This window comes from Prunus persica, chromosome G8 (genome assembly GCF_000346465.2).
Source record: "Prunus persica cultivar Lovell chromosome G8, Prunus_persica_NCBIv2, whole genome shotgun sequence".
Taxonomy (NCBI): Eukaryota; Viridiplantae; Streptophyta; class Magnoliopsida; order Rosales; family Rosaceae; genus Prunus; species Prunus persica.
Window position 1 is genome coordinate 4,375,029 of NC_034016.1, and position 19,184 is coordinate 4,394,212.

The 19,184-nt window shown below is 37.4% G+C and overlaps 1 protein-coding gene across 1 annotated transcript; it reads left to right on the forward strand.

The window, feature by feature from the left end:
* On the forward strand, nt 12,949–14,049 carry LOC18767026 (3-ketoacyl-CoA synthase 1). Its single transcript, XM_020570911.1, has one exon. It carries the CDS (start codon nt 12,949–12,951, stop codon nt 14,047–14,049), a length of 1,101 nt encoding a protein of 366 aa, XP_020426500.1.

Genomic DNA, 19,184 nt, shown 5'->3' on the forward strand with positions numbered 1-19,184 from the left:
TACTTAACACAATGCCAAACAAAAAATTTAAAACATTTCCTGAACTTTAAATTGCGTCCTTTTTTTGAAGCAAAAAACTCTAGCTGCACTCTAGTCCTCTTTCTCCTTGCCGACAACCAACTGCAAGAAAGCTAAGGGGGGAGATGGCCACTGCCCCTCCTCCCCTCCGTTTTTTGATTTGTTCTTTTATTGTAATGGTCCAAAGTGACCTAAATCGGAGTCTCTTGTTAGTCCATGACATGTGTGGTACTCTTTCTTCTCCTGGGGTTTGTCCTATGAGGTTGTCTTAGGAAGGTTTTAATGAGGCCACTGTATCATGTCGCTCTTTGTACGTCTTTGGTTGTATGAATGAATTCTCTTTCTCAAAAATTGCTTCCGTTTTATGTTTTTATTATCTTGAAATTCTTAACGCTCACTGTGTTAACGACTATTCAGTTGTAGGAAATCATATTTACATTAACTTTCCATTTGGTGAGTTGGATAGGATTCATAATCCTAGTCAAATTTGGTGTCCTAAAAACAACATGGATTGGATTGTGGCTAATCCTACTAGGGCCAAATGTAGTGGAATTATGAATCCTACCAAATTGTAGGGATTAAGTTGGATTGGATTATACTAAGCCATGTAATGGCACATTTCAATTAATCCAACCCCTCAATCATGTGTAGTACTAAACACATCATTTGATTAATGTTATCATTTCCAATTCAATGTAATCTAATACAATCCAATTCTACCTCATAATCCAATCCAATCCCAGTCACCAAACATGGCCTAAATGTGATAAATTGCATGGCCTAGGTGATAAATTTCCTAAAAATTAGAGCCCACCCTAATTTAAGGGTGGTTTCGCTATTCTACGAAGGAGAATGCAACTAGCATTCCTCTTAGAGAATTACTTTATTCCATTATATAATATATATATATATCACATCATATGATTTTACAAGTGTTTCATTTACATCTATCAACAAATCATACCTTCGGAAAAAAAAAAAAAAAAAATCACACCTAATTGTAAGAGAGGAGATTGTGTCACTATGTGGAGTAAAATAAGTTTAACTACTTTTTTTTTTGTCTAAGAGTTAGCATTACGCTTATTATAACTTAATAGTTAATTAGTTTATAACTCTAAGGGCTCGTTTGTGAGTGATTCTAGATAGGTCAATAATCACTTTTATAGAGAAGTGCTTCTTAGAATCACTTCTAAATGAGCCCTTCGCGAACCTAATTGATTGGACTTCACTAGTATGAGAGTTTGATTTTATGAGTGGGTCCCACTGTATAATTTTTGTTAGAAGTACTTATGTTACAGGTTGATCACATTTGAATTAAAATAAACTAACAATTCACTGGATCAATCATCCCTCTACCAACAAGCAAATTGAGCTTAAAAAAAGTTAAGAGAACAAAGTAAAAAGGATCTCTTTTTTGTTTTCTAAGATTAAGAAAAGTTAGTATAGTGGTGTACTGTATGTGTTTCTTCCTAAACCATTTGGCTGCATCCTTAATACTGTTTAGTATATGTAGTTTGATTCCACTAAGTACAGTTGCTTTTCTAATTTTCTATGGAAAACATTGTGGTAATCGTGTGAAATGCCAACGAGAAAGGTTCAACACTTTTGGGAAAGCTAGCCACTTGCAAATTTTCAATAGTAAAACGTAGAACGAGAAACATGTTTGAGTGAGACTTACCAAATTTATTCAACAACAACTGATCACTTTATGCGTCGACATTTTAGTTGTTAATAATAAATAATGTTTAAAGTGGACTCAAATTTGAATAAATAAAAATAATTTGGTGAATAAAATTTAGTGAATATATTTAGCTTTCTCATCCCATTTGGTAAAGAAGATATAAAGTGCTTTGTTTGGGAGAAAATGATGTGACTTCACCATGATCTCCAAAAATCGCAACAGCACTCCTCCAATTGCAAAGACGAGTAGTGTAACACAAGACCTAATTGGAGAGAGTAACAATTTTTGGAGATAATTAACGAAAGTGCAATTTGGGATATAATTTAGAGAATATTTTACAATTAAACCCTATTACCCTCAATAAATTTAGAAGAGGAAATTTCTCACACACCTCTACTGATAGACCCCGTTGGCCTACATACTTCAATTTTTAAGAACAGTGGTTAGTATTACTACTTCCTATAGGCCAAAAGCATTTGGATTTTGGATAGTTGCATCTGCAGTTGGATCAACATTTATATTTTTTTTCTGACCCAACAGCTAAAGTGAACGAACATGTGGATTTTGGATAGTTGCATGAGCAGGTAATTGAATCACACTATAATTGCTATATTTAAATTACTTAATAAAGTTGGGCGATTGCTGGAGATTATTCATGTCTTAAAAATTTAGGGAATTTCAGATGGCAAGAATAGCCAAATTGTTTAGGGTTTTATATGGATTAGCTAAATAATTAGGAGGTTAATTATTACATTTTGGACAAACCCACCAAATTAAATTTAGAAATTGGAGTAGTTTGTGGAAGAAACTCAGCAAAACAGAACAGGTACCAGCTATAATATATACAAGGATAATCTGATATCATTATAAGCTCAAATTAATAGCCTCTTATGGTTATCATTATCATGTTTCCTTTAATATTGTCCACTTGCATGTGAAGCATGACCTAAACAATAGATGATGGAGCCATAAAAAAATAGTGGGTGACGGCAACAATCGTAGCAGAGGCAAGCAATCCCCATTCAGAGGCACCAGAAAATTTTGTAGCAAAACCCTAACAAGTTACAACTACGAGGAACAAAAGAAAACCAAATAGACCCCAACTGTTGAGCCATGAATCGTATACTATTCCTCTTGAAAATTTTCTGACTCGACTTGATTAGGGTATATATGAACTATGGTGTACTTGCTGTAATTTGAGTAAATCCGTAATATTTAGTCAGCTTGCTAGCACAGTACATACAATAATTTTCAGTCGGTATAGGTTGATGGCTACTAGATATATGTCTTTATCATGTACTATTTATTTGCTTTTAAGCTGTCTGAGACCCAACAAAAGATCTACAATATAGAGGCGTCAACATACAGAAAAACCTAGTTGCAACGGAAATAATACTATTTTGTTATCTTCGACTAATAACGCTATGTCACTTAGAAAAATTATCATATATATCATAGCATTATTAGCCATAAATAATAAAATAATGTTATCCCAAAATTTCATGCAAGTATTTCTCACATATTTTAGGGATTCAGGATAATTTCAGCCGTCAGAAGGAAACTGAGCAGACAACAGCGAAGGCAGGCAACATTTATATATTTTAACAGTCCTGATCTTTTGGATTACAGGGGTTCAAGAGATTTGTGGTCACTCACCGTTGGATGTAAATTCAACGGTTCACTCACTCTTGCACTCCTTTTAAGAAACCTTTTGAAACCATTGAATTAATATTCAACGGTAGGTAACCACAATCTTTTTGACTTTTGTGGTCCAAGAGATCGTGATTGTACATTTTAATTTTGGAAAATGCATGATCGGATGGGCCCCACTAATCACCATATGTCATAATCCATAGCAGAAGAAACAACAAATCAGTACTGGACAAACTAGAAAGAGGAAGGAAATTAATATTGGGGACCCATTTGCAGAAAATTTGACCTCGCATTTTATACCAATGGACATGGAGGGAACGGGGTCTAGTTCAGTTCTCAGGGTGAAAGCCTCGAAAAAGGCTGGGAGCCATGTATTCCGACGAAATATTAATGCTATTGATTTTAGGAGGACTTCATTTAGGAAGACGACAGACCTACTGACGATCTACTAAAAGGGAGGTAGCTTGATTGGTGAGATATGAAATGTTATTGATGTCGGCGAAAGACTTTGTGGAGCCCGACAAAAAAGTACAAACACCTTTCATGTGCCAAAAATGGAGAGATCTTGTTCAATGGCTTAGTAATGAGTGGCCCAAATTCAAAGATCAGAAAACTTCTGACTAGAATTTGTTGGTGGCAATTTGCAAGTGTACCGATGTCTCTTCAATACGCTGCAGTTAGGTAGCATGTCGTTTTGTTACTGTTTGAGGAATTTGAAAATTATAGAATTTAAAATGATGAGTTGTGATGGGGGTGGGGCGGCGGCCGCGGAAGTGAGTGTGGCAACGACCACTGTGAAAATGAGGAGGGATGGTCATGGCAATATGGAGGTCGGCGGGGATGGTGGTGGGAGTGGGGGTGGCGGTGAGATGGTGGTTTTTCTTAAGTCTCTCTTGAAATTTAGTAGCTATTAAGAAGTTGGAATTCATGACCTCTAATTTCCAACGTTTTTTTTTTTTTTTTTCCATGTAGAATTTCTCAATTTCTTTATTTATGAACCCAAACAAGAGATGTAGTACCTGTCAATTAAAATTTTGGACTGTAGTTGTTAAATAAACATAAAAAAGAAAACTTTAGATTAGAGATATAGTCAATTAAAATTTTGGAGTATTTTAACCACTGGTCCAACCATATAGATATTGAACATTGGAGATATAGAAGAAATTTATTCTTAATTAGAGACAAATTAACAAAAAAATATTAATTGTGTTGTCAATTATGTTTCTTAATATATTACAGATTTATATTATTAACACGAGTCAACATGATTAAAGGTTACTTCTTCTTGTGTTGTCACGCAATACAAGTGAGGGAAATGACAGATGTGAGTTAGGCCAATTGGTAAGGGCAGTTAGTTCGCCCCCTTGCACCTCAACTCATCGCCTTCCTATAGAGCAGATTAATTTAAAGTATTTAAGTTATCACTTAGTATAAAACAAAAAGTAGTGAGGAAAACATTTCTTATACACAATTTACAACAAATCAACTATTTGATCACTAAACTGCTTATTACAGTAAGTCTTACTATTAAAATTTGAGAAATTTGCGGCTCACAGAAGATTTGCTAAGTATGCCCTTGAGAGTTGCACACATAGCCAATAACACATATGTGTCAGCTACCTTCGCTAGTCTCTCTTGTGTCTTTTATTTCTACATGTGAATACATTTAAACTATGGATATGGACTTTTCTCTAACTTTAATGTTTGATATAGTGTGGTTCAATAAAACAAATGTTTGATAGCGGTTTTGGACTGTCAAAGTCAGAGCTTTCACTGGGTTGGGTAGAGGCGGCAGCGGCTCTCCTCCTCTCTCTGCTGGAAGTGGTCTGAACAGAAGGACAAAATATTGGTCATCCAAAGGCACCAGTGTGGTACCAGTCAAGCCCTCTCTAATGTCAAAGTTAAGGCAAAGTTGGGAAAGTTAGGATAGTGTTTAAGCAGGGTGTCTGGATAGGAGCAGTTAGTACCTTTGTCCTAATTTTGGTATTCTACGTACAGTCCTTTGGTGACCATTGGATTGAGAAAAAAAAAAAAAAAAAAGCTAATCTACACCATTCAATTTGGGGTAACATGAAAACCTCTTCTCTATTAGAACTCGTTTTGTTGGCGTTGTCATTGCACTAGCGCTATTGAGAGGGCAAGTACATAGTTCACGTGGTGGTGGCTCTTATTCATGATCTAGGGCTTCGTCAAAACTTCTTTCGTATTCGTGGCTGGGCTGGTGGAATTGAGGTGATCACTGAACTTGTCGTGGCTCTTAGATGAGTTAGCCAAACTAAAGACGAATGCGAAACTGTCTCCTACATTGGTAAATTATTAAACAAGGATTGAAAGGGTTGTGTTGAGTTTCATAGAGGAGATTATTTTTTCCTTTTATTAGAAGTTTTTCTTTGCTTATTTGTAGATTAACAAAGAAGTATTGGGATTTGAAGAGGCCAATTTTCTTACAGCATCAACTCTCGAGGTTTGGAAATCTCCAGATCTTTGTGGTGGAAAAGTGTGAGGCATTTGGCCGTCTCCAGCATTAATTTTCCTACTTAACTTCCCATATTTGAGTATTTCAATGGGGCCTGGACTTTGAAAGTCTGTAATAGGAAAAAAAAAAACACTATTGCCAAACAGGGAGAATGTGTACCGGTTGCCAAGATATAAGGCTTTAGAGGAAACAACTTCCTTTAATCAAGGGGAGAATGTATCTGGTCCATGGCCTAATCATGATGACAGGAGTTGTTTGGCCATGCCTAAGCATGATTAGAAGTGATGATTGCAATGCCTAAGCATGATTAGAAGTGATGATTGCAGGAGACATTAGCCAAGGCTTGACATGGTTAGAAATGCGTTTAATGTATGGTAAATATGGGTAGAAACTTTTACCATATTCTTAATTAACACAATAGCTGTAACGATCGAGAGATAATCACTCTCGATAAAGTAAATTTTCTACAAACTTTTTTTAGTGTAGTTTCCCCAAAACTACCTTGGTGAAATTTTGGGAAATATTTGACCAAAAAAAAAAAGGGGGAATATTGTAGAAAAAAATAACTTATCGGATAGGGAACAGTTGTCTTTGATGTATATATATACTGTTCACCTTTAAAACAGGATCCCATGGATGGATGAAACAGTTGTCAATGCAACATTAACTTTGAATTCGGTGGATAATGTGTGCATCATAAACCAGAATCCCAAGACATATTTGACCGTTGGAGTATGAACCTTTAAATTAGAGAAGATGGTTCTATTTTCTATATGCATAGAAAGTCAAAACTACCTTCAAGTCGTTGTTTGAAATTTAAAGGAATAGTGTCACCGAAATTGATAGTCTCAAAATTGAATACTGAAAAGGAAATATTTTTATTCATCATTTTAATTTAAAGTGGATTCTTACTATCCTTTTACATGTACGTGCTCTTCAATAAAGGAGATGCAAATCACTTACGTTGTGGTAGCTTAATTACAAATTTAGTGTTGAACTAGTATGAAATGTCCAAATTACCCTTCTTTTAATACTCATTATAGGGATAGTCTAGCATGCGCACGCAGCAGAATGCCAAAAAAAAAAAAAAAAACCACACAACAAAGCTCCATGTTTCAATGACATATGGTTGCCTTATGCATGCTCTCGGTTATGTTTTGATAGCTCGCTAAGAGCTTCCTGAAATTTGTAAAGCATTGAACTTAGAAAATTTCAAAGATTTCAGATCGGAGTGACATTTTAAAAGAGAGTAAACTATCTCACATGTGTAGTTTATAATATCCATTAGCTAAAAAAATCCTTGTTCTCTTGTCATATGCAACGTCGAGATGATAACATTATTGACATTTGTTTATTAGTTCTTGTTTTTTTTCCTTTGATTCGGGGGCTTTGATTAGTCACTAGATGTCGTTGGTTTGGTTCTGGGAAAGTTGGAGCTTGTCTTCTGTTCTGCATGGGACTTGAATAAGTTACAATATTTGTTTTTGTTTGTGTACGTATCCATTATCGTTTCTTGGCGGTCCATGTTGAACCAGATGGGCCAATTGCTTGAGGCACCGTCTGTTTCTTTTGTTCTTTAATCAGCTACCGTCAGACAAGAAAAAATTTAGCTACCCAATCCTATGATTAAATAGTGTCCTGTTGTCGGATATATATGTTGGTCAGGAGGACTGTGCTACGTACTGATGCAGGAGCATAGGGGGTAACAATATATCATGAAATAACTAATTAAATGGTAAATATCTATCTTGATCCACCCCCTATGCTCCTGCATCACGTACCCTTTTTTTTTTTTTTTTTTCTTCATCTGAATTCGAATCAATCTTCTCGTAGAATTTTTTTATTTTTTAACTGCTTTTTGTAGATTATAGTGTTTTAGATTATCTTTAACTGATATATCAAATTGCCATATAGACATAACATGATAAAAATTGAAGGTTAAAGTTGCTCTAATCGAGTAGTCAAATCCTACATGAATTTGAAGGTTGGAAAAGATATGTCAAAAATAACATATTAAAAAGCTTAATGTCAAATATTATTTTAATATCTTTTCAATCATGAACCTCACAGTGGTGGACCTATTAAGGCGTAAGGTTGCCCCTCTATTGAGGCTGTTGCTGCTGCACTTCATTTGTTCTACGAAAAGACTCACCCAATTTGCGCTCCTTTGTTTTGCTATGCTACGCGTAGCCTTTTTTTTTTTCTTTTTCTTTTCGAAGTCCTAGTCAAAACAACGTCGTTTTAGACCATAACTCTAAAAGAAAAACAAAAACAAAAATAAAAAAAAAACAAAAAAGAAAAAGAAAAAGGAGAAAACATGCGCTGCGCATCCTCCGTAACCCTACGCATCCTCCCAACAGAATAAATAAATAAATAAATAACAACCCTGCGATTTTTGCGGGCTTTAAACAAAGACAGCCCTTGCATAAAATTCTAGGGCCTTCTCAATGCTCAGATTAAATATTCATGTGACCTCCAAGGATAAAAAAGAATTTGAAAAAAAGACACCTAGTTTTTGCATTGAGAAAAATATTTTTGCTTGTATTGTCATGAAAAATGCTACGTTTTTATGATTAGAATATCGCGCACAATCATGATGATTGGGTATGAGAATGAAATATTTAAACTAATTAATGGAGATGGTGCTATAAACTTGACACTTTTTTCAAGTTCAATTCACCAACTTGAAACATTTTTTACCCAAAAAAAAAAGAAGAAAAAAACTTGAAACTTCTCTCACTTTGGAAAGTGAAAATTTTAATATTCGAATTTTGAAAGAAAAATTGGTCGATGATTGAAAGAATATTTTACAGTAGGATTCTCTCTTGTGATGACTCAGGATGGCTTACTACGTACCAAGAAAGAGACTTATGATGTTCTGTTAAGCATATGGCATGTGATAAGCCCTGAGAGTCAACGTTTGCTTTATTATTCTGGATTATTTCTGCTTTTAATCTGTGGTTGGATTCCATCATTCTTGTTCCTATCTTCTAAGTAAACATCAAATAATGGTGCCTTTTTTTATTTAACAAAAGTCTAATTTGTGCTGGCTTTCATGTTTTTGGGAATTCTACGCATCACTCCACATAATTATCTCTTTCGTCTGGAGTACTGCAGGTGACAAAGTCCAAAGCAAACTTATAGCAGACCCTTCTGGGCTTGCAACACCAGTCAAGTCTTCCTGAATGCAAATCGACTACCGGCTTTAACAGGGAAGGGGATCCAAAATCAATTGGCCCAACCCAATGACTCAGTACATATATAATTGGTTGGATGGGCACAATCCTCCGAATTGAATCAATTTTTGTGTGAAAACCACAACTAAAATCATATCAAACCAAACTAATTCATATATGTAAGAATTGGCCAATAGGGTATAGCTCAATTAGTTGAGCTCTTCTACCTCCACTAAGGTCTGACCTTGAGTCAGGGCAAAAGGTGCAACCGCCTTGAATCCCTGTGAAACCCCGTATTTATAAAAGTATATCGTTTAATAGACTTAATATTTTGCCATTTAATTTATATATCATATTATATTGTATATGTGTGTATTACATAAATATCCTATACTATTATATATATATATATATGTGTAGTTAGGTGTCAACAAGGTATGCTAGTAGCCTTGCCAACTCACCATGAAGAAATTAGAATAGGATTGTAGTCACCAACGTGTCTTCCTAACAATTCTTTTCTTATCTATTGTTAACTTTGAGTGCAGGGCCATATTGATATATTACTTGGAGATTAAGTTCTTACATAAATGTTGATATTACCATGTACTGTAGCTACCGTCTTCACTACACTATATATAGATCGTTCCATTCCTTTGTTTTTCATTCTCATTTCAGCCAAGTTGCTAAGCATTTGTAAGTTTGCATGAAGAGAAAAATAAAATAGAGAGAGAGAGAGAGGATGAAATTCTTGGAAGAGATATAGGGCTTAGCTTGTATTTTCTTAAATTGGAGCAATGCTTTGGAATCGAGGTAGGGGTTTCTTGGTGACCTTTTACAAAGATTGATCTAATTAAATTTCGTGAGCTCTATATTATGTGTGATATTGTATAATATTCTTGATATGAGATATTTACTTATTGTGAATTATTTGAATAATATTGGCATAATTATATCATGTCATGGTAATTGGTTGGAGTTGTTGGATTGAGAAAATAATGATGGAAAAGAGGGTAATGGAAATAGTCTTTTGTGTAGTTAAGTCTGACCATTGTAGGGACCAAGTCCAGGCGAGCCCGTGTGCACAGTAGACTAGGAAATCAATGGTTTAGACAAGACGACTAGCAAAAGGGGAATTATGGGATGATTAAAATGGGTGTTAGTTCACAGTGGTAAAATGCATGGTATGGGACATGTAGATTTGCTTGCCCTATTATATAGATTAATGGGTTGGGTAGAATTGAAGTTCACTTATGCATTATTATTAATGTGATATTTGGCTGTGTGATTGCATGTCACTTAATTTAGTTATATCAATCTATTGTGGTAATGTCTCATGTCCCTACTGAGCTGTGGTTGCTCATCCCTCACCCTTTTTATTTTATTTTAGTTTTTATTTTCTCACTCGCCGGGCACGGGATTTCCACTAACCCCCGGGTTCGGGGCGTGACAGCCCCGGCTCAAGAGAGGGCCCAATTTTAATTTTTATTAATGTGATCAGAGTATTGTAAGGGGTTATATATGTAAGTGCGGCAAATTGTAGCTTAAGTTCCCTCTAGCAGTAGTGGCGGGTGCCCTTTTTAATCCACATCAAGCCTAGGTTCGAATCTTAGCATTGTGCTATATATACAATTGGTCTATTTTCGATGTCGCCCTAGGCTTAAGAAATCTCAGGGTTGGCCCTGCCTTCACTTATGTGGGCAGGTTTAAAATCTAGAACTAATGAATATTTTTGTAAAACCCCCTCTCCCAATCACTTGTACTAAAAAAATTGTAAGAATTGTTAAATAATAGTCTATTTGTCTTGGTTCAATTTTGAACGAATTTTTCGATTTTATGTAAAAAAATTGTAAGAATTGTTAAATAATAGTCTATTTGTCTTGGTTCAATTTTGAATGAATTTTTTGATTTTATGTATGAAAACGAAACCAAGCTGTTTGGATTGGATTGCATTGATTTGAGCTGTTTGGTTAGTAAAATGCCAACTCCTCTTGTCCATACCCTCATATCTTGGAACTGTGATTTTGTGTTTTCAACAAAGTTTAAAGCACTTACAATATCTTGAATTTTTGTCTGAAACACTTGACAAAGAAAATTGGTCAATCCCATAATTTTATCCATCAAAAGCAATGAAAAACAAACTCAAAAGACATCATAGCAATATAGTTACTCTCTGCATCGCCACGAAATTGTTGGTTAGGTCCATAATCACTGATTTCATGGAGAAGTATTTTAGTCTCTTTAAATAAATTCATCAAACTTATAATAGAGGCAAAGTGAGATCCCCAACGAGTGGCCCCAGCCCGTTTCAAACTACAACCTTGATTAAATCATCTACCTGTCTCAAATTCCCCAGAACCCAACAACTCTTTGAGTTTAGCTTTTCGAATTAAATTTAACTCATTATCGGGCTTAGCAGAAACACTATCAAAATTCACAATGTAGTCAACGTTGAAAAAAAATCTCCATATAACTTTCACATCTTTCACATGCTTATATTGCTTTTTATTGTTTTTGTTGAAGGAGAAAGTTTGAGTGAGTTGGGCTATTGTTTTTGTTAAAGGGAAAAATTTGAGTAGGCAGAAGAAATTTAATTGTATTGGATATTAGGTAATTTTTGGTTTGGCAAAAAATGGAGTAGGCGGCTGCCTACCCTACTCTGAGGGTAGGACCGCCCTTGACTAGTTAGGTTTAAGCAGACAGAAATTTTTTAATTATATTAGGTATTGGATAATTTTTAGTTTGGCAAAAAATGGAGTAGACGGCTGCCTACCCTGCCCTTAGCTAGGACCTCCTCTGGAGACCATACAAAGGATATGTCTTCTATGCTCTTCTGAGACCTAGAGAACTATTTGAGCAGGGTCGTATTTCCTGACCGGATCAGAGTGAAAATGTCAAAGGCCAGAATAATTAAACTACTGCATGCGTTGTTCCCAGACAGCATTGGTTGAAGATGCCATAACTTCAAGGTGTGACCACTTCATCAAAATGAGATACTGATAAGTATTTTTTTCCAACTTCATTAAATGATAGATACTAAAAGGGTAAATGATAAAGGGAATAGAAAAAAAAAAAAAATTACTCTGCAGTCTTGGAAACACAAGTATCATATTCTTTCACACTGCTTTTATGAAAAAGTTAATCCAGAATTCCCAAACATCATCACAAGTACACTGTGAAAATTGAAATCCCACAGGCCTGCGTCCACCACCCACAAATTGCAACTGGCATAAGGTAGCGGGTTGGTTTCAGAGACTTAAATCTTTTACTGCCCAACCAATACAAGACTACAAATTGCAACTGGCAAGGAAGGAGCCATGCCCATATTCTAATGTATTTGTCCGCGTATTATCCCAAAACGACACAATAAATTCCGTAGTTCCCAACTGTTTCTTCTTCTTCTGTCAATTGGCATAAACAAACAACTGTTCAAATCGCTGAATAGGTCAACACATGAAAAGCTAGCTGTATATGCCAATCACCTTTCACATTACTTTATATATCTCTCCATCCTGTTCACCACAATCTTCACTCACCGAGTTTGCAAAAACAAAAGCATACCCAACTCTGCAAAACCAAACATGAAATCCATGTCAAATTTCAAATTCCTCCAAGCCTTTTTTGGAACACTTTTACTAACCCTAACCTTCCTATTCGTTGAAAGAACGTCTAATCCAGTCCAATCCAGTCCAATCCGGAATGGGGTCCTAATTGAGTCTTTAATTAATCCCCTCCTTCATATCATCTACACTCATCCCACCTTTCTCTTGTCTTGCATTTGGTGCCTTTTCCTTTCCATCCTTTACTCCTACACCTCTAGTCCCAACCCAGTTTTCCTCCTGGACTTCTCATGCTTCAAACCAAACCCTAACCAAAAATGCAGCTACAAAGCCTCTGAGCTCTTTGTACTGAGGACGAATCGCTTCAGCGAGGAAAGCCAAGAATTCATGCGTAAAATCTACCTCAAATCAGGCCTAGGGGACGAAACATATGCACCAAAATTCGTCTTCCAATCCAACCCGAAAGCCGACCTCGAATCAGCCTTTGATGAAGCTCAAGAAGGCATGTTCTCGTCGATCAACTCAGTCCTCTCAAAAACCAACATCGACCCAAGTCGTATCGATTGCCTAATTGTAACATGTGGCAGCTTCTCTCCCATGCCCTCCCTCACATCCCTCATTGTCAATCATTTCAAGCTCAAATCCGACGTAAAAACCTACAATTTTAGTGGCATGGGGTGTAGTTCGGGAGTAATGTCAATCGATTTAGCTGCCAACGTACTAAAGCAAAGTAACAAAATTGGTTATGCTCTTGTGGTCATAATCGAGACTATTAACTTGAATTGGTACTATGGTGATAGCCGTCCCATGCTTGTAACAAATTGTATTTTTCGCGTCGGTTGTGTGGCCGCAATGATCACAAACGATCCGAGTTGTCGCCGAGTTGCCAAGATGGAACTCGTTCACTCGCTTCGAACTCACCACGGAGCGAATGACCGAGCTTATAAAGCTGCATTTCAAGAGGAGGATGACAAGGGATGTACTGGGTTTTCCCTAACTAAAGATTTGATTCCAGTCGCAGGCATGTTTTTACGTGAACACATCAAGATTCTGGGTCCCCGAGTTCTACCACTGAGTCAACTCGGTATGTACGTCTACTCGGTAATTCGTTCTACAATGACGAGGGGTGCGTCGAAACCAATCGTCCCGGATTTCACCAAGGCTTTTGATCATTTTTGTATTCACACGGGCGGGAAAGCGGTGATCGAGCAAGTTGGTCGGGTTTTGAGATTGGGGGAAGAGTTGACTGAGCCGGCTCGGATGAGTTTGCACCGATTCGGGAACACTTCGAGTAGTCTTGTGTTTTATGAGTTGGCGTATCTTGAAGCTAAAGGGAGAGTTAAGAAAGGAGATAGGGTGTGGATGTTAGGTTTTGGGACTGGGTTTAAGGTTGGTAGCCTCGTTTGGAAGGCGCTTTTAGATTTCGGAAATGAGAGGGATAATCCATGGAGTGATTGTATCGACAGGTACCCATTGAAGCCATGGTAAATCTGATAAGGCTATAGTCATACAAATTAGTCAGAAAATTTAGGTGGCTTTTGGTTTTGGTATGCAATTTAATTAGGGAATTCGAAAACATTAATTTTTCTTAAAATCAAGGAGTTCTAAATAAATAGATTTTTTCCATTTCAAGTATTTGAGTGTTTTTTACTTTAGGTTTTCAAAAATTAGTCTATACCAAATAAAATTTTTGAGTTTTGAACTCAAATTTTGTTTTTAAATTTTAAAGTTGAATTCAAATATGAATACCAAACACGTATGTTTCTTTGGATCATAATAAGGCTCTTTTAGTATATTATAGTGGGGGCCATAAGAAGACTGTTGGTTATTAATTCTTTTTTTTGAGAACCTTTCTTATTGAGAGGGCCAATAGCATACTAAACTCACACACACTACACAAATGCTAGGACTCGAACCCAGGACCTTGCCTGAGGGAGTAAATACTCCAAACCACTACACTAGTGAGTCCTTTGCTGTTATTAATTCTTTAAGCATGAATAAAACTTATCTGCTACTGAAATTCTCCCTGAACCAATTGCTACATGGATCCAAATCCTCTGCTGCTTGGTTTTTATACTGATCTAACGGCTAATACGAAACAAATAATTTCTTAGTCCTGTTTTTGTATATATGAAATTAACCACACAGCTGTAAATAACTGTTTAAAAAAAAAAACAAAAACAATTTGTATGTTTGACTTCTCTTATGCAAAAATGTCACCTCATTTAATTTCATTCAAGAGTTTGAAAATTACACATCATGACAAACAAAACCCTTTCGTCACTTTCCATCTCAATTCTCAAAAAATCAAACACAATTCAGTGTACTAGCAGAATCCCATCAAGCCGCAAAAGCCAGACCGGCATAAGAGTTATATTGGTCAATATACACTTATTGCACCGTATTTGTCCCCCTTACTCTTGATGGCGGTCCATCAATTAGTGAAAGAAGTGCACGAAAATGAGAGGGAGATAATTTTGTTTACTCTAAAGCAATTTGGTTTTATCAATAGAGTGTTAATTAGCCAGTAATTTAGTGTGCTTTTAAGTGGTGTTGGATTCTAGTCCCAACGTACCCGTGTATGTGAGAATCTCCCCTCTCATTTCATAATTTTTGAGGGAAAAAATAAAAGCAATTGGTTTCTTTTCAAATTGAGTGCTAGACATGTTGACAGAAGGTTGGCTTCACCTACCTTTTTAAAGGAAATCTCACCAATCAATAAGGAATAACCCATGCTTGTCATACCTCACACATCCCACCAATAAGGAGTATGGAGCTATATCTCTCCCATGCCTTCTTCATGCCCAAGACCCCAAATCAAGGAGAACCATGCAAAATCCCCAACAGGCAAGCAACCTTGTCTACCACTACTTGGACTACAGAAGAGAGGTGATCACCTCCAAGGGAAAGGACCGGCGGCCACTCTCGCAAACTCTCTCTTTTCACATTTACAAAGGCTCTCAAGCTTCTTTCTTTTACAAAGGGCTCTCAAGCTTCTCTTCCAATGTAACAATATGTAAAACTCCACAGAGAAATACAAATACAAAAGCTCCAAAGTGGATGTAGCCTAATTATAGGTGACCCAGTCAAAATCATGTGCTATGTGTGTGATTATATCTTAATCCGTTGGTCTACTCTAACAAGACAATTTTTATTTATTTTTAGGCTTATTAACTGTTTCACCCCTTGGAACTTGAGCTCGCTCTCACTTAATGACCCGGAACTCAAATTTCCTCACTTTACCCCTGAATCTCTAAAAATTGCTGAAATTTTCTCACTTTACCATTTTCGTCCATTTTAGTCCACAAAACCATTAAGTGTGCTGAGGTGGCATGTGCATTCTAGTAATTTTAGCCCCTCTATGTTCTCTCTTCTCTCTGCCTCTCTCTCTCTCTCTCTCTCTCTCTCTCTCTCTATCTCTCTCACTCTCACTCTCACTCTCTCTGCTACTCTCTTCTCTCCCATCCCCTCCCCTCTCCAGACCCAACCCCTAGCACACCCTGCCCCAATTCCCTCCCTCTACCTCTCTCTCTGTCTCTCTCTCTCTCTCTCTATCTCTCTCACTCTCACTCTCACTCTCTCTGCTACTCTCTTCTATCCCATCCCCTCCCCGAACCCAACCCCTAGCGCACCCTACCCCCTTCCTTCCATTTACCTCTCTCTCTCTCTCTCTCTCTCTCTCTCTCTCTCTCTCTCTCTCTCTTTTCTCTCCCATCCCATCCTCAGACCTTTCCCCTAGCGCTCCTCCATCGCACCCCACCCCTCCTCTCCCTCTGCCTCTCTCTTCTCTCTCTCTCTCTCTCTCTCTCTCTCTCTCTCTCTCTCTCTCTCTCTTCTCTCTTCCCTTCCTAACCCACATCGCATCTCCATCGCAACCCACCCCTTGCCATCTTCTTTCTTCTCTGTGCCTGTTTCTCCCACTCTTACCCTCACTCTCGCTCTCACTCTCACTCTCTCTACCAAGAGAGAAGATGGGGAATGGCTGTTGAGGAGATTTATTTTTTAAAATTTTGAGTGGTGGTGGTTTGGGTGTGTTAAGTAATTCTATAGAGGGTTAGGTCTGGGGTGGGGGTTTGGCATGGGGAATAGAGAGGAGAGAAGAGAGAGGCCGAGAGAGTGAGAGTGAGAGAGATAGAGAGAAAGGCAGAGGGAGAGAAGAGGTGGGGTGCGGCGGAGGTGCGCTGGGGGTTGGGTCAAGGGAAGGGATGAGAGAGAAGAGAGGGAGAGGGTGGGTGAGATGAGGGTTGGGTTGGGTAAGGGAGAGAGAGGCATAGGGAGATAGAGAAAATTCATTTAATGGGAAAATGAGATGGCATTGAGAGGATGGGGTAACATTTGAGACAAAGTGGGAGAATGGGGGGTAAAGTGAGGAAATTTGAGTTTCGAGTGGTTAAGTGAGAGCGAGCTCGAGTTCCAGGGGGTGAAACAATAAATAAGCTTTATTTTTATTCTAAAGGGTGATGTGACAATTTTCTAGCTCTTGCATAAAATTTAAATGAGGTCACACGTGTAAAAAAAATTGTCAACTGCAAAGGACACTAATTTAGTGGTTTGGAGAAATTGCTCCCTCAAGAAAGGTCTTAGGTTTGAGTCCTAGCATCTATGTAGTGCACGTAAATTTAATATATTATCGCCCCTATCATTAGTAAAGGCCCTCAAATTTTTTTTCTTTTCAATAGTAATGGTTTAGGGTTTAGGGTCTGGATCCCTGAACTAATATTGACAGTCATCTAGAGGATCAAAATAGCAGCACAGTTTTTTTTTTTTTTCAATTGACCAATATCGAGAACAAAAGTAATATTGGCAGTCATCTTATTTGGTTAAATTGGTTAAATTGGTATATTTTAGGAATAATTGTTGTCGGGAGCGGATAGTGGAGTCAATGGCAATCAGCTAGCATCTGGTTGGGTTGTCGGTTTGGTTTACGGGAGGAGCTACTACAAAGGCTGCAGGGGGCTGTAGCCCATGCAAATTTTTAAGGATTGAAAAAAAAAAAAAAAAATCAAACTCATATATTTTTCTTGTTTTAAATATAGCCAAGTGTGCATTAACCTAGAAAAAAGTCTAATTTTTTATGAATTTAATTGCAAGGTAGCAATAAAAATACATATAAAAATAAGTACCTTTTGTGGGGGTCTTTTTATTCTAGCAACCTGACGAATGGGCTTGGGCTGCTGAAAAGAGAAACAGGTGAAATTACCCCCTGTGCCTGAGTTCAAAAATCAGACCCCAAGAATGCTTCGAAAGGGTAGTGAAGCCTTAGGAAGCACCCTGGTTGCCTTCACCAACAAAAACAACAACAACTTACAGATAATTTCTTAGCTTGGCATGAGAGGCTTGTGGCATGGAAGCAAAGCAATCATGAGTTTAGCATAAACAGAGAGAGAGCTGTGAGTCCTTATGAAAGACAGGGGTTCTAGGAAAGGAGGGGAGGATTCTAAGAGGGTTTGTTGAAGAGAGAGAGAGAGAGATGGGACAAATAATGGGTGTGTTGAGTAGTTTCTGGCAGATTGACGAAAACTCTGTCAAGTAACAGAACAGTCTGCCATGAGGGAAAAATAGGGGGAGAAGGTTGAACAGAGCACGAAATTGCTGGGTTTTGGAAGCAAGAGAGGAAGCTTCTCTCTGGATGTGGATTGAGTGAATTTTTAGTTGCTTGACGAAGCTTGGTCGCACTCTGGATGATGGATTTTGTTGGGTAGAGGAAGCTCCCTTTTATAGGCATTTAGAACCCTAATTCTATCAATCCTTCATTCCCACTTTTCCTTTGCTTCTTTCCATTCACTCCTTTTTGGTGAAATTTCTTTAACCAGAGTGGATGGCTCACATGCTCTTTGGGGTTCCAAGGTTTTTGTGTGGCTGGACCCCCCTATGGGGATGAGGCGCCACCTGCTTTTATTCTTGATTTCCCTATTAGAGCTCACGGAGGAAAAGAGAATGGATAGAGCTTTTGCCTAATGGGTTATTCCTCCTACACGTACGAATTTCCTTTGGTTTTGCTAATGGCTTGCATTGGGTTTGTCTTTGGCCATGTGCTGGAGTCTCCCAGCAGCCTGAACCTACAAACATCTCCTGGTTTTCTATCGTGGTTTCATTTCAAACCATGTGCTGGAGATTTTTTGGATATTTTCTAAGCCACTTGGGCTATTTGGGCCTTCCTAAGGTGGCGGGTTAGTATATTAAGGGAATGGGAATGGACTATTTTTATTGAAATAATGAGCTAATTTTTCCTTTGGCAATTGGCGTGTGTCTGTTACCTAGTGCCGAATATGCTTAGTCAATTATGGTGTAAACAATAATGATACCGCGAGAACACAAAACTTGTCAACAGCAGATCTAAACTCTCATTTCTTCGGGAACGAAAAAAAAGGTTACATATTTAATTACTAGTTCGGTTCGGTAGGTGACTTTGTATAATTTATGTTCCAGCTCTTGAATTATAAAAAGACTCAAATTTTTTAACTTAAATTAGTTTACTAAGACTTGGCTGCACAAAGTAAGCATTGAATGGGAAAACATGGTCGTCTTAAAAAAGAAAAAACAAGAGCTGTCCATCTTATTAGTTCACAGGATGAACCTTCTCATTTGGAGTTTCTAGATTGAATGCCCAGCAAAGATGATGA

Coding starts and splice junctions, on each gene's coding strand:
- LOC18767026 (XM_020570911.1), top strand. CDS start 12,949: ATGCGTAAAATCTACCTCAAATCAGGCCTAGGGGACGAAACATATGCA.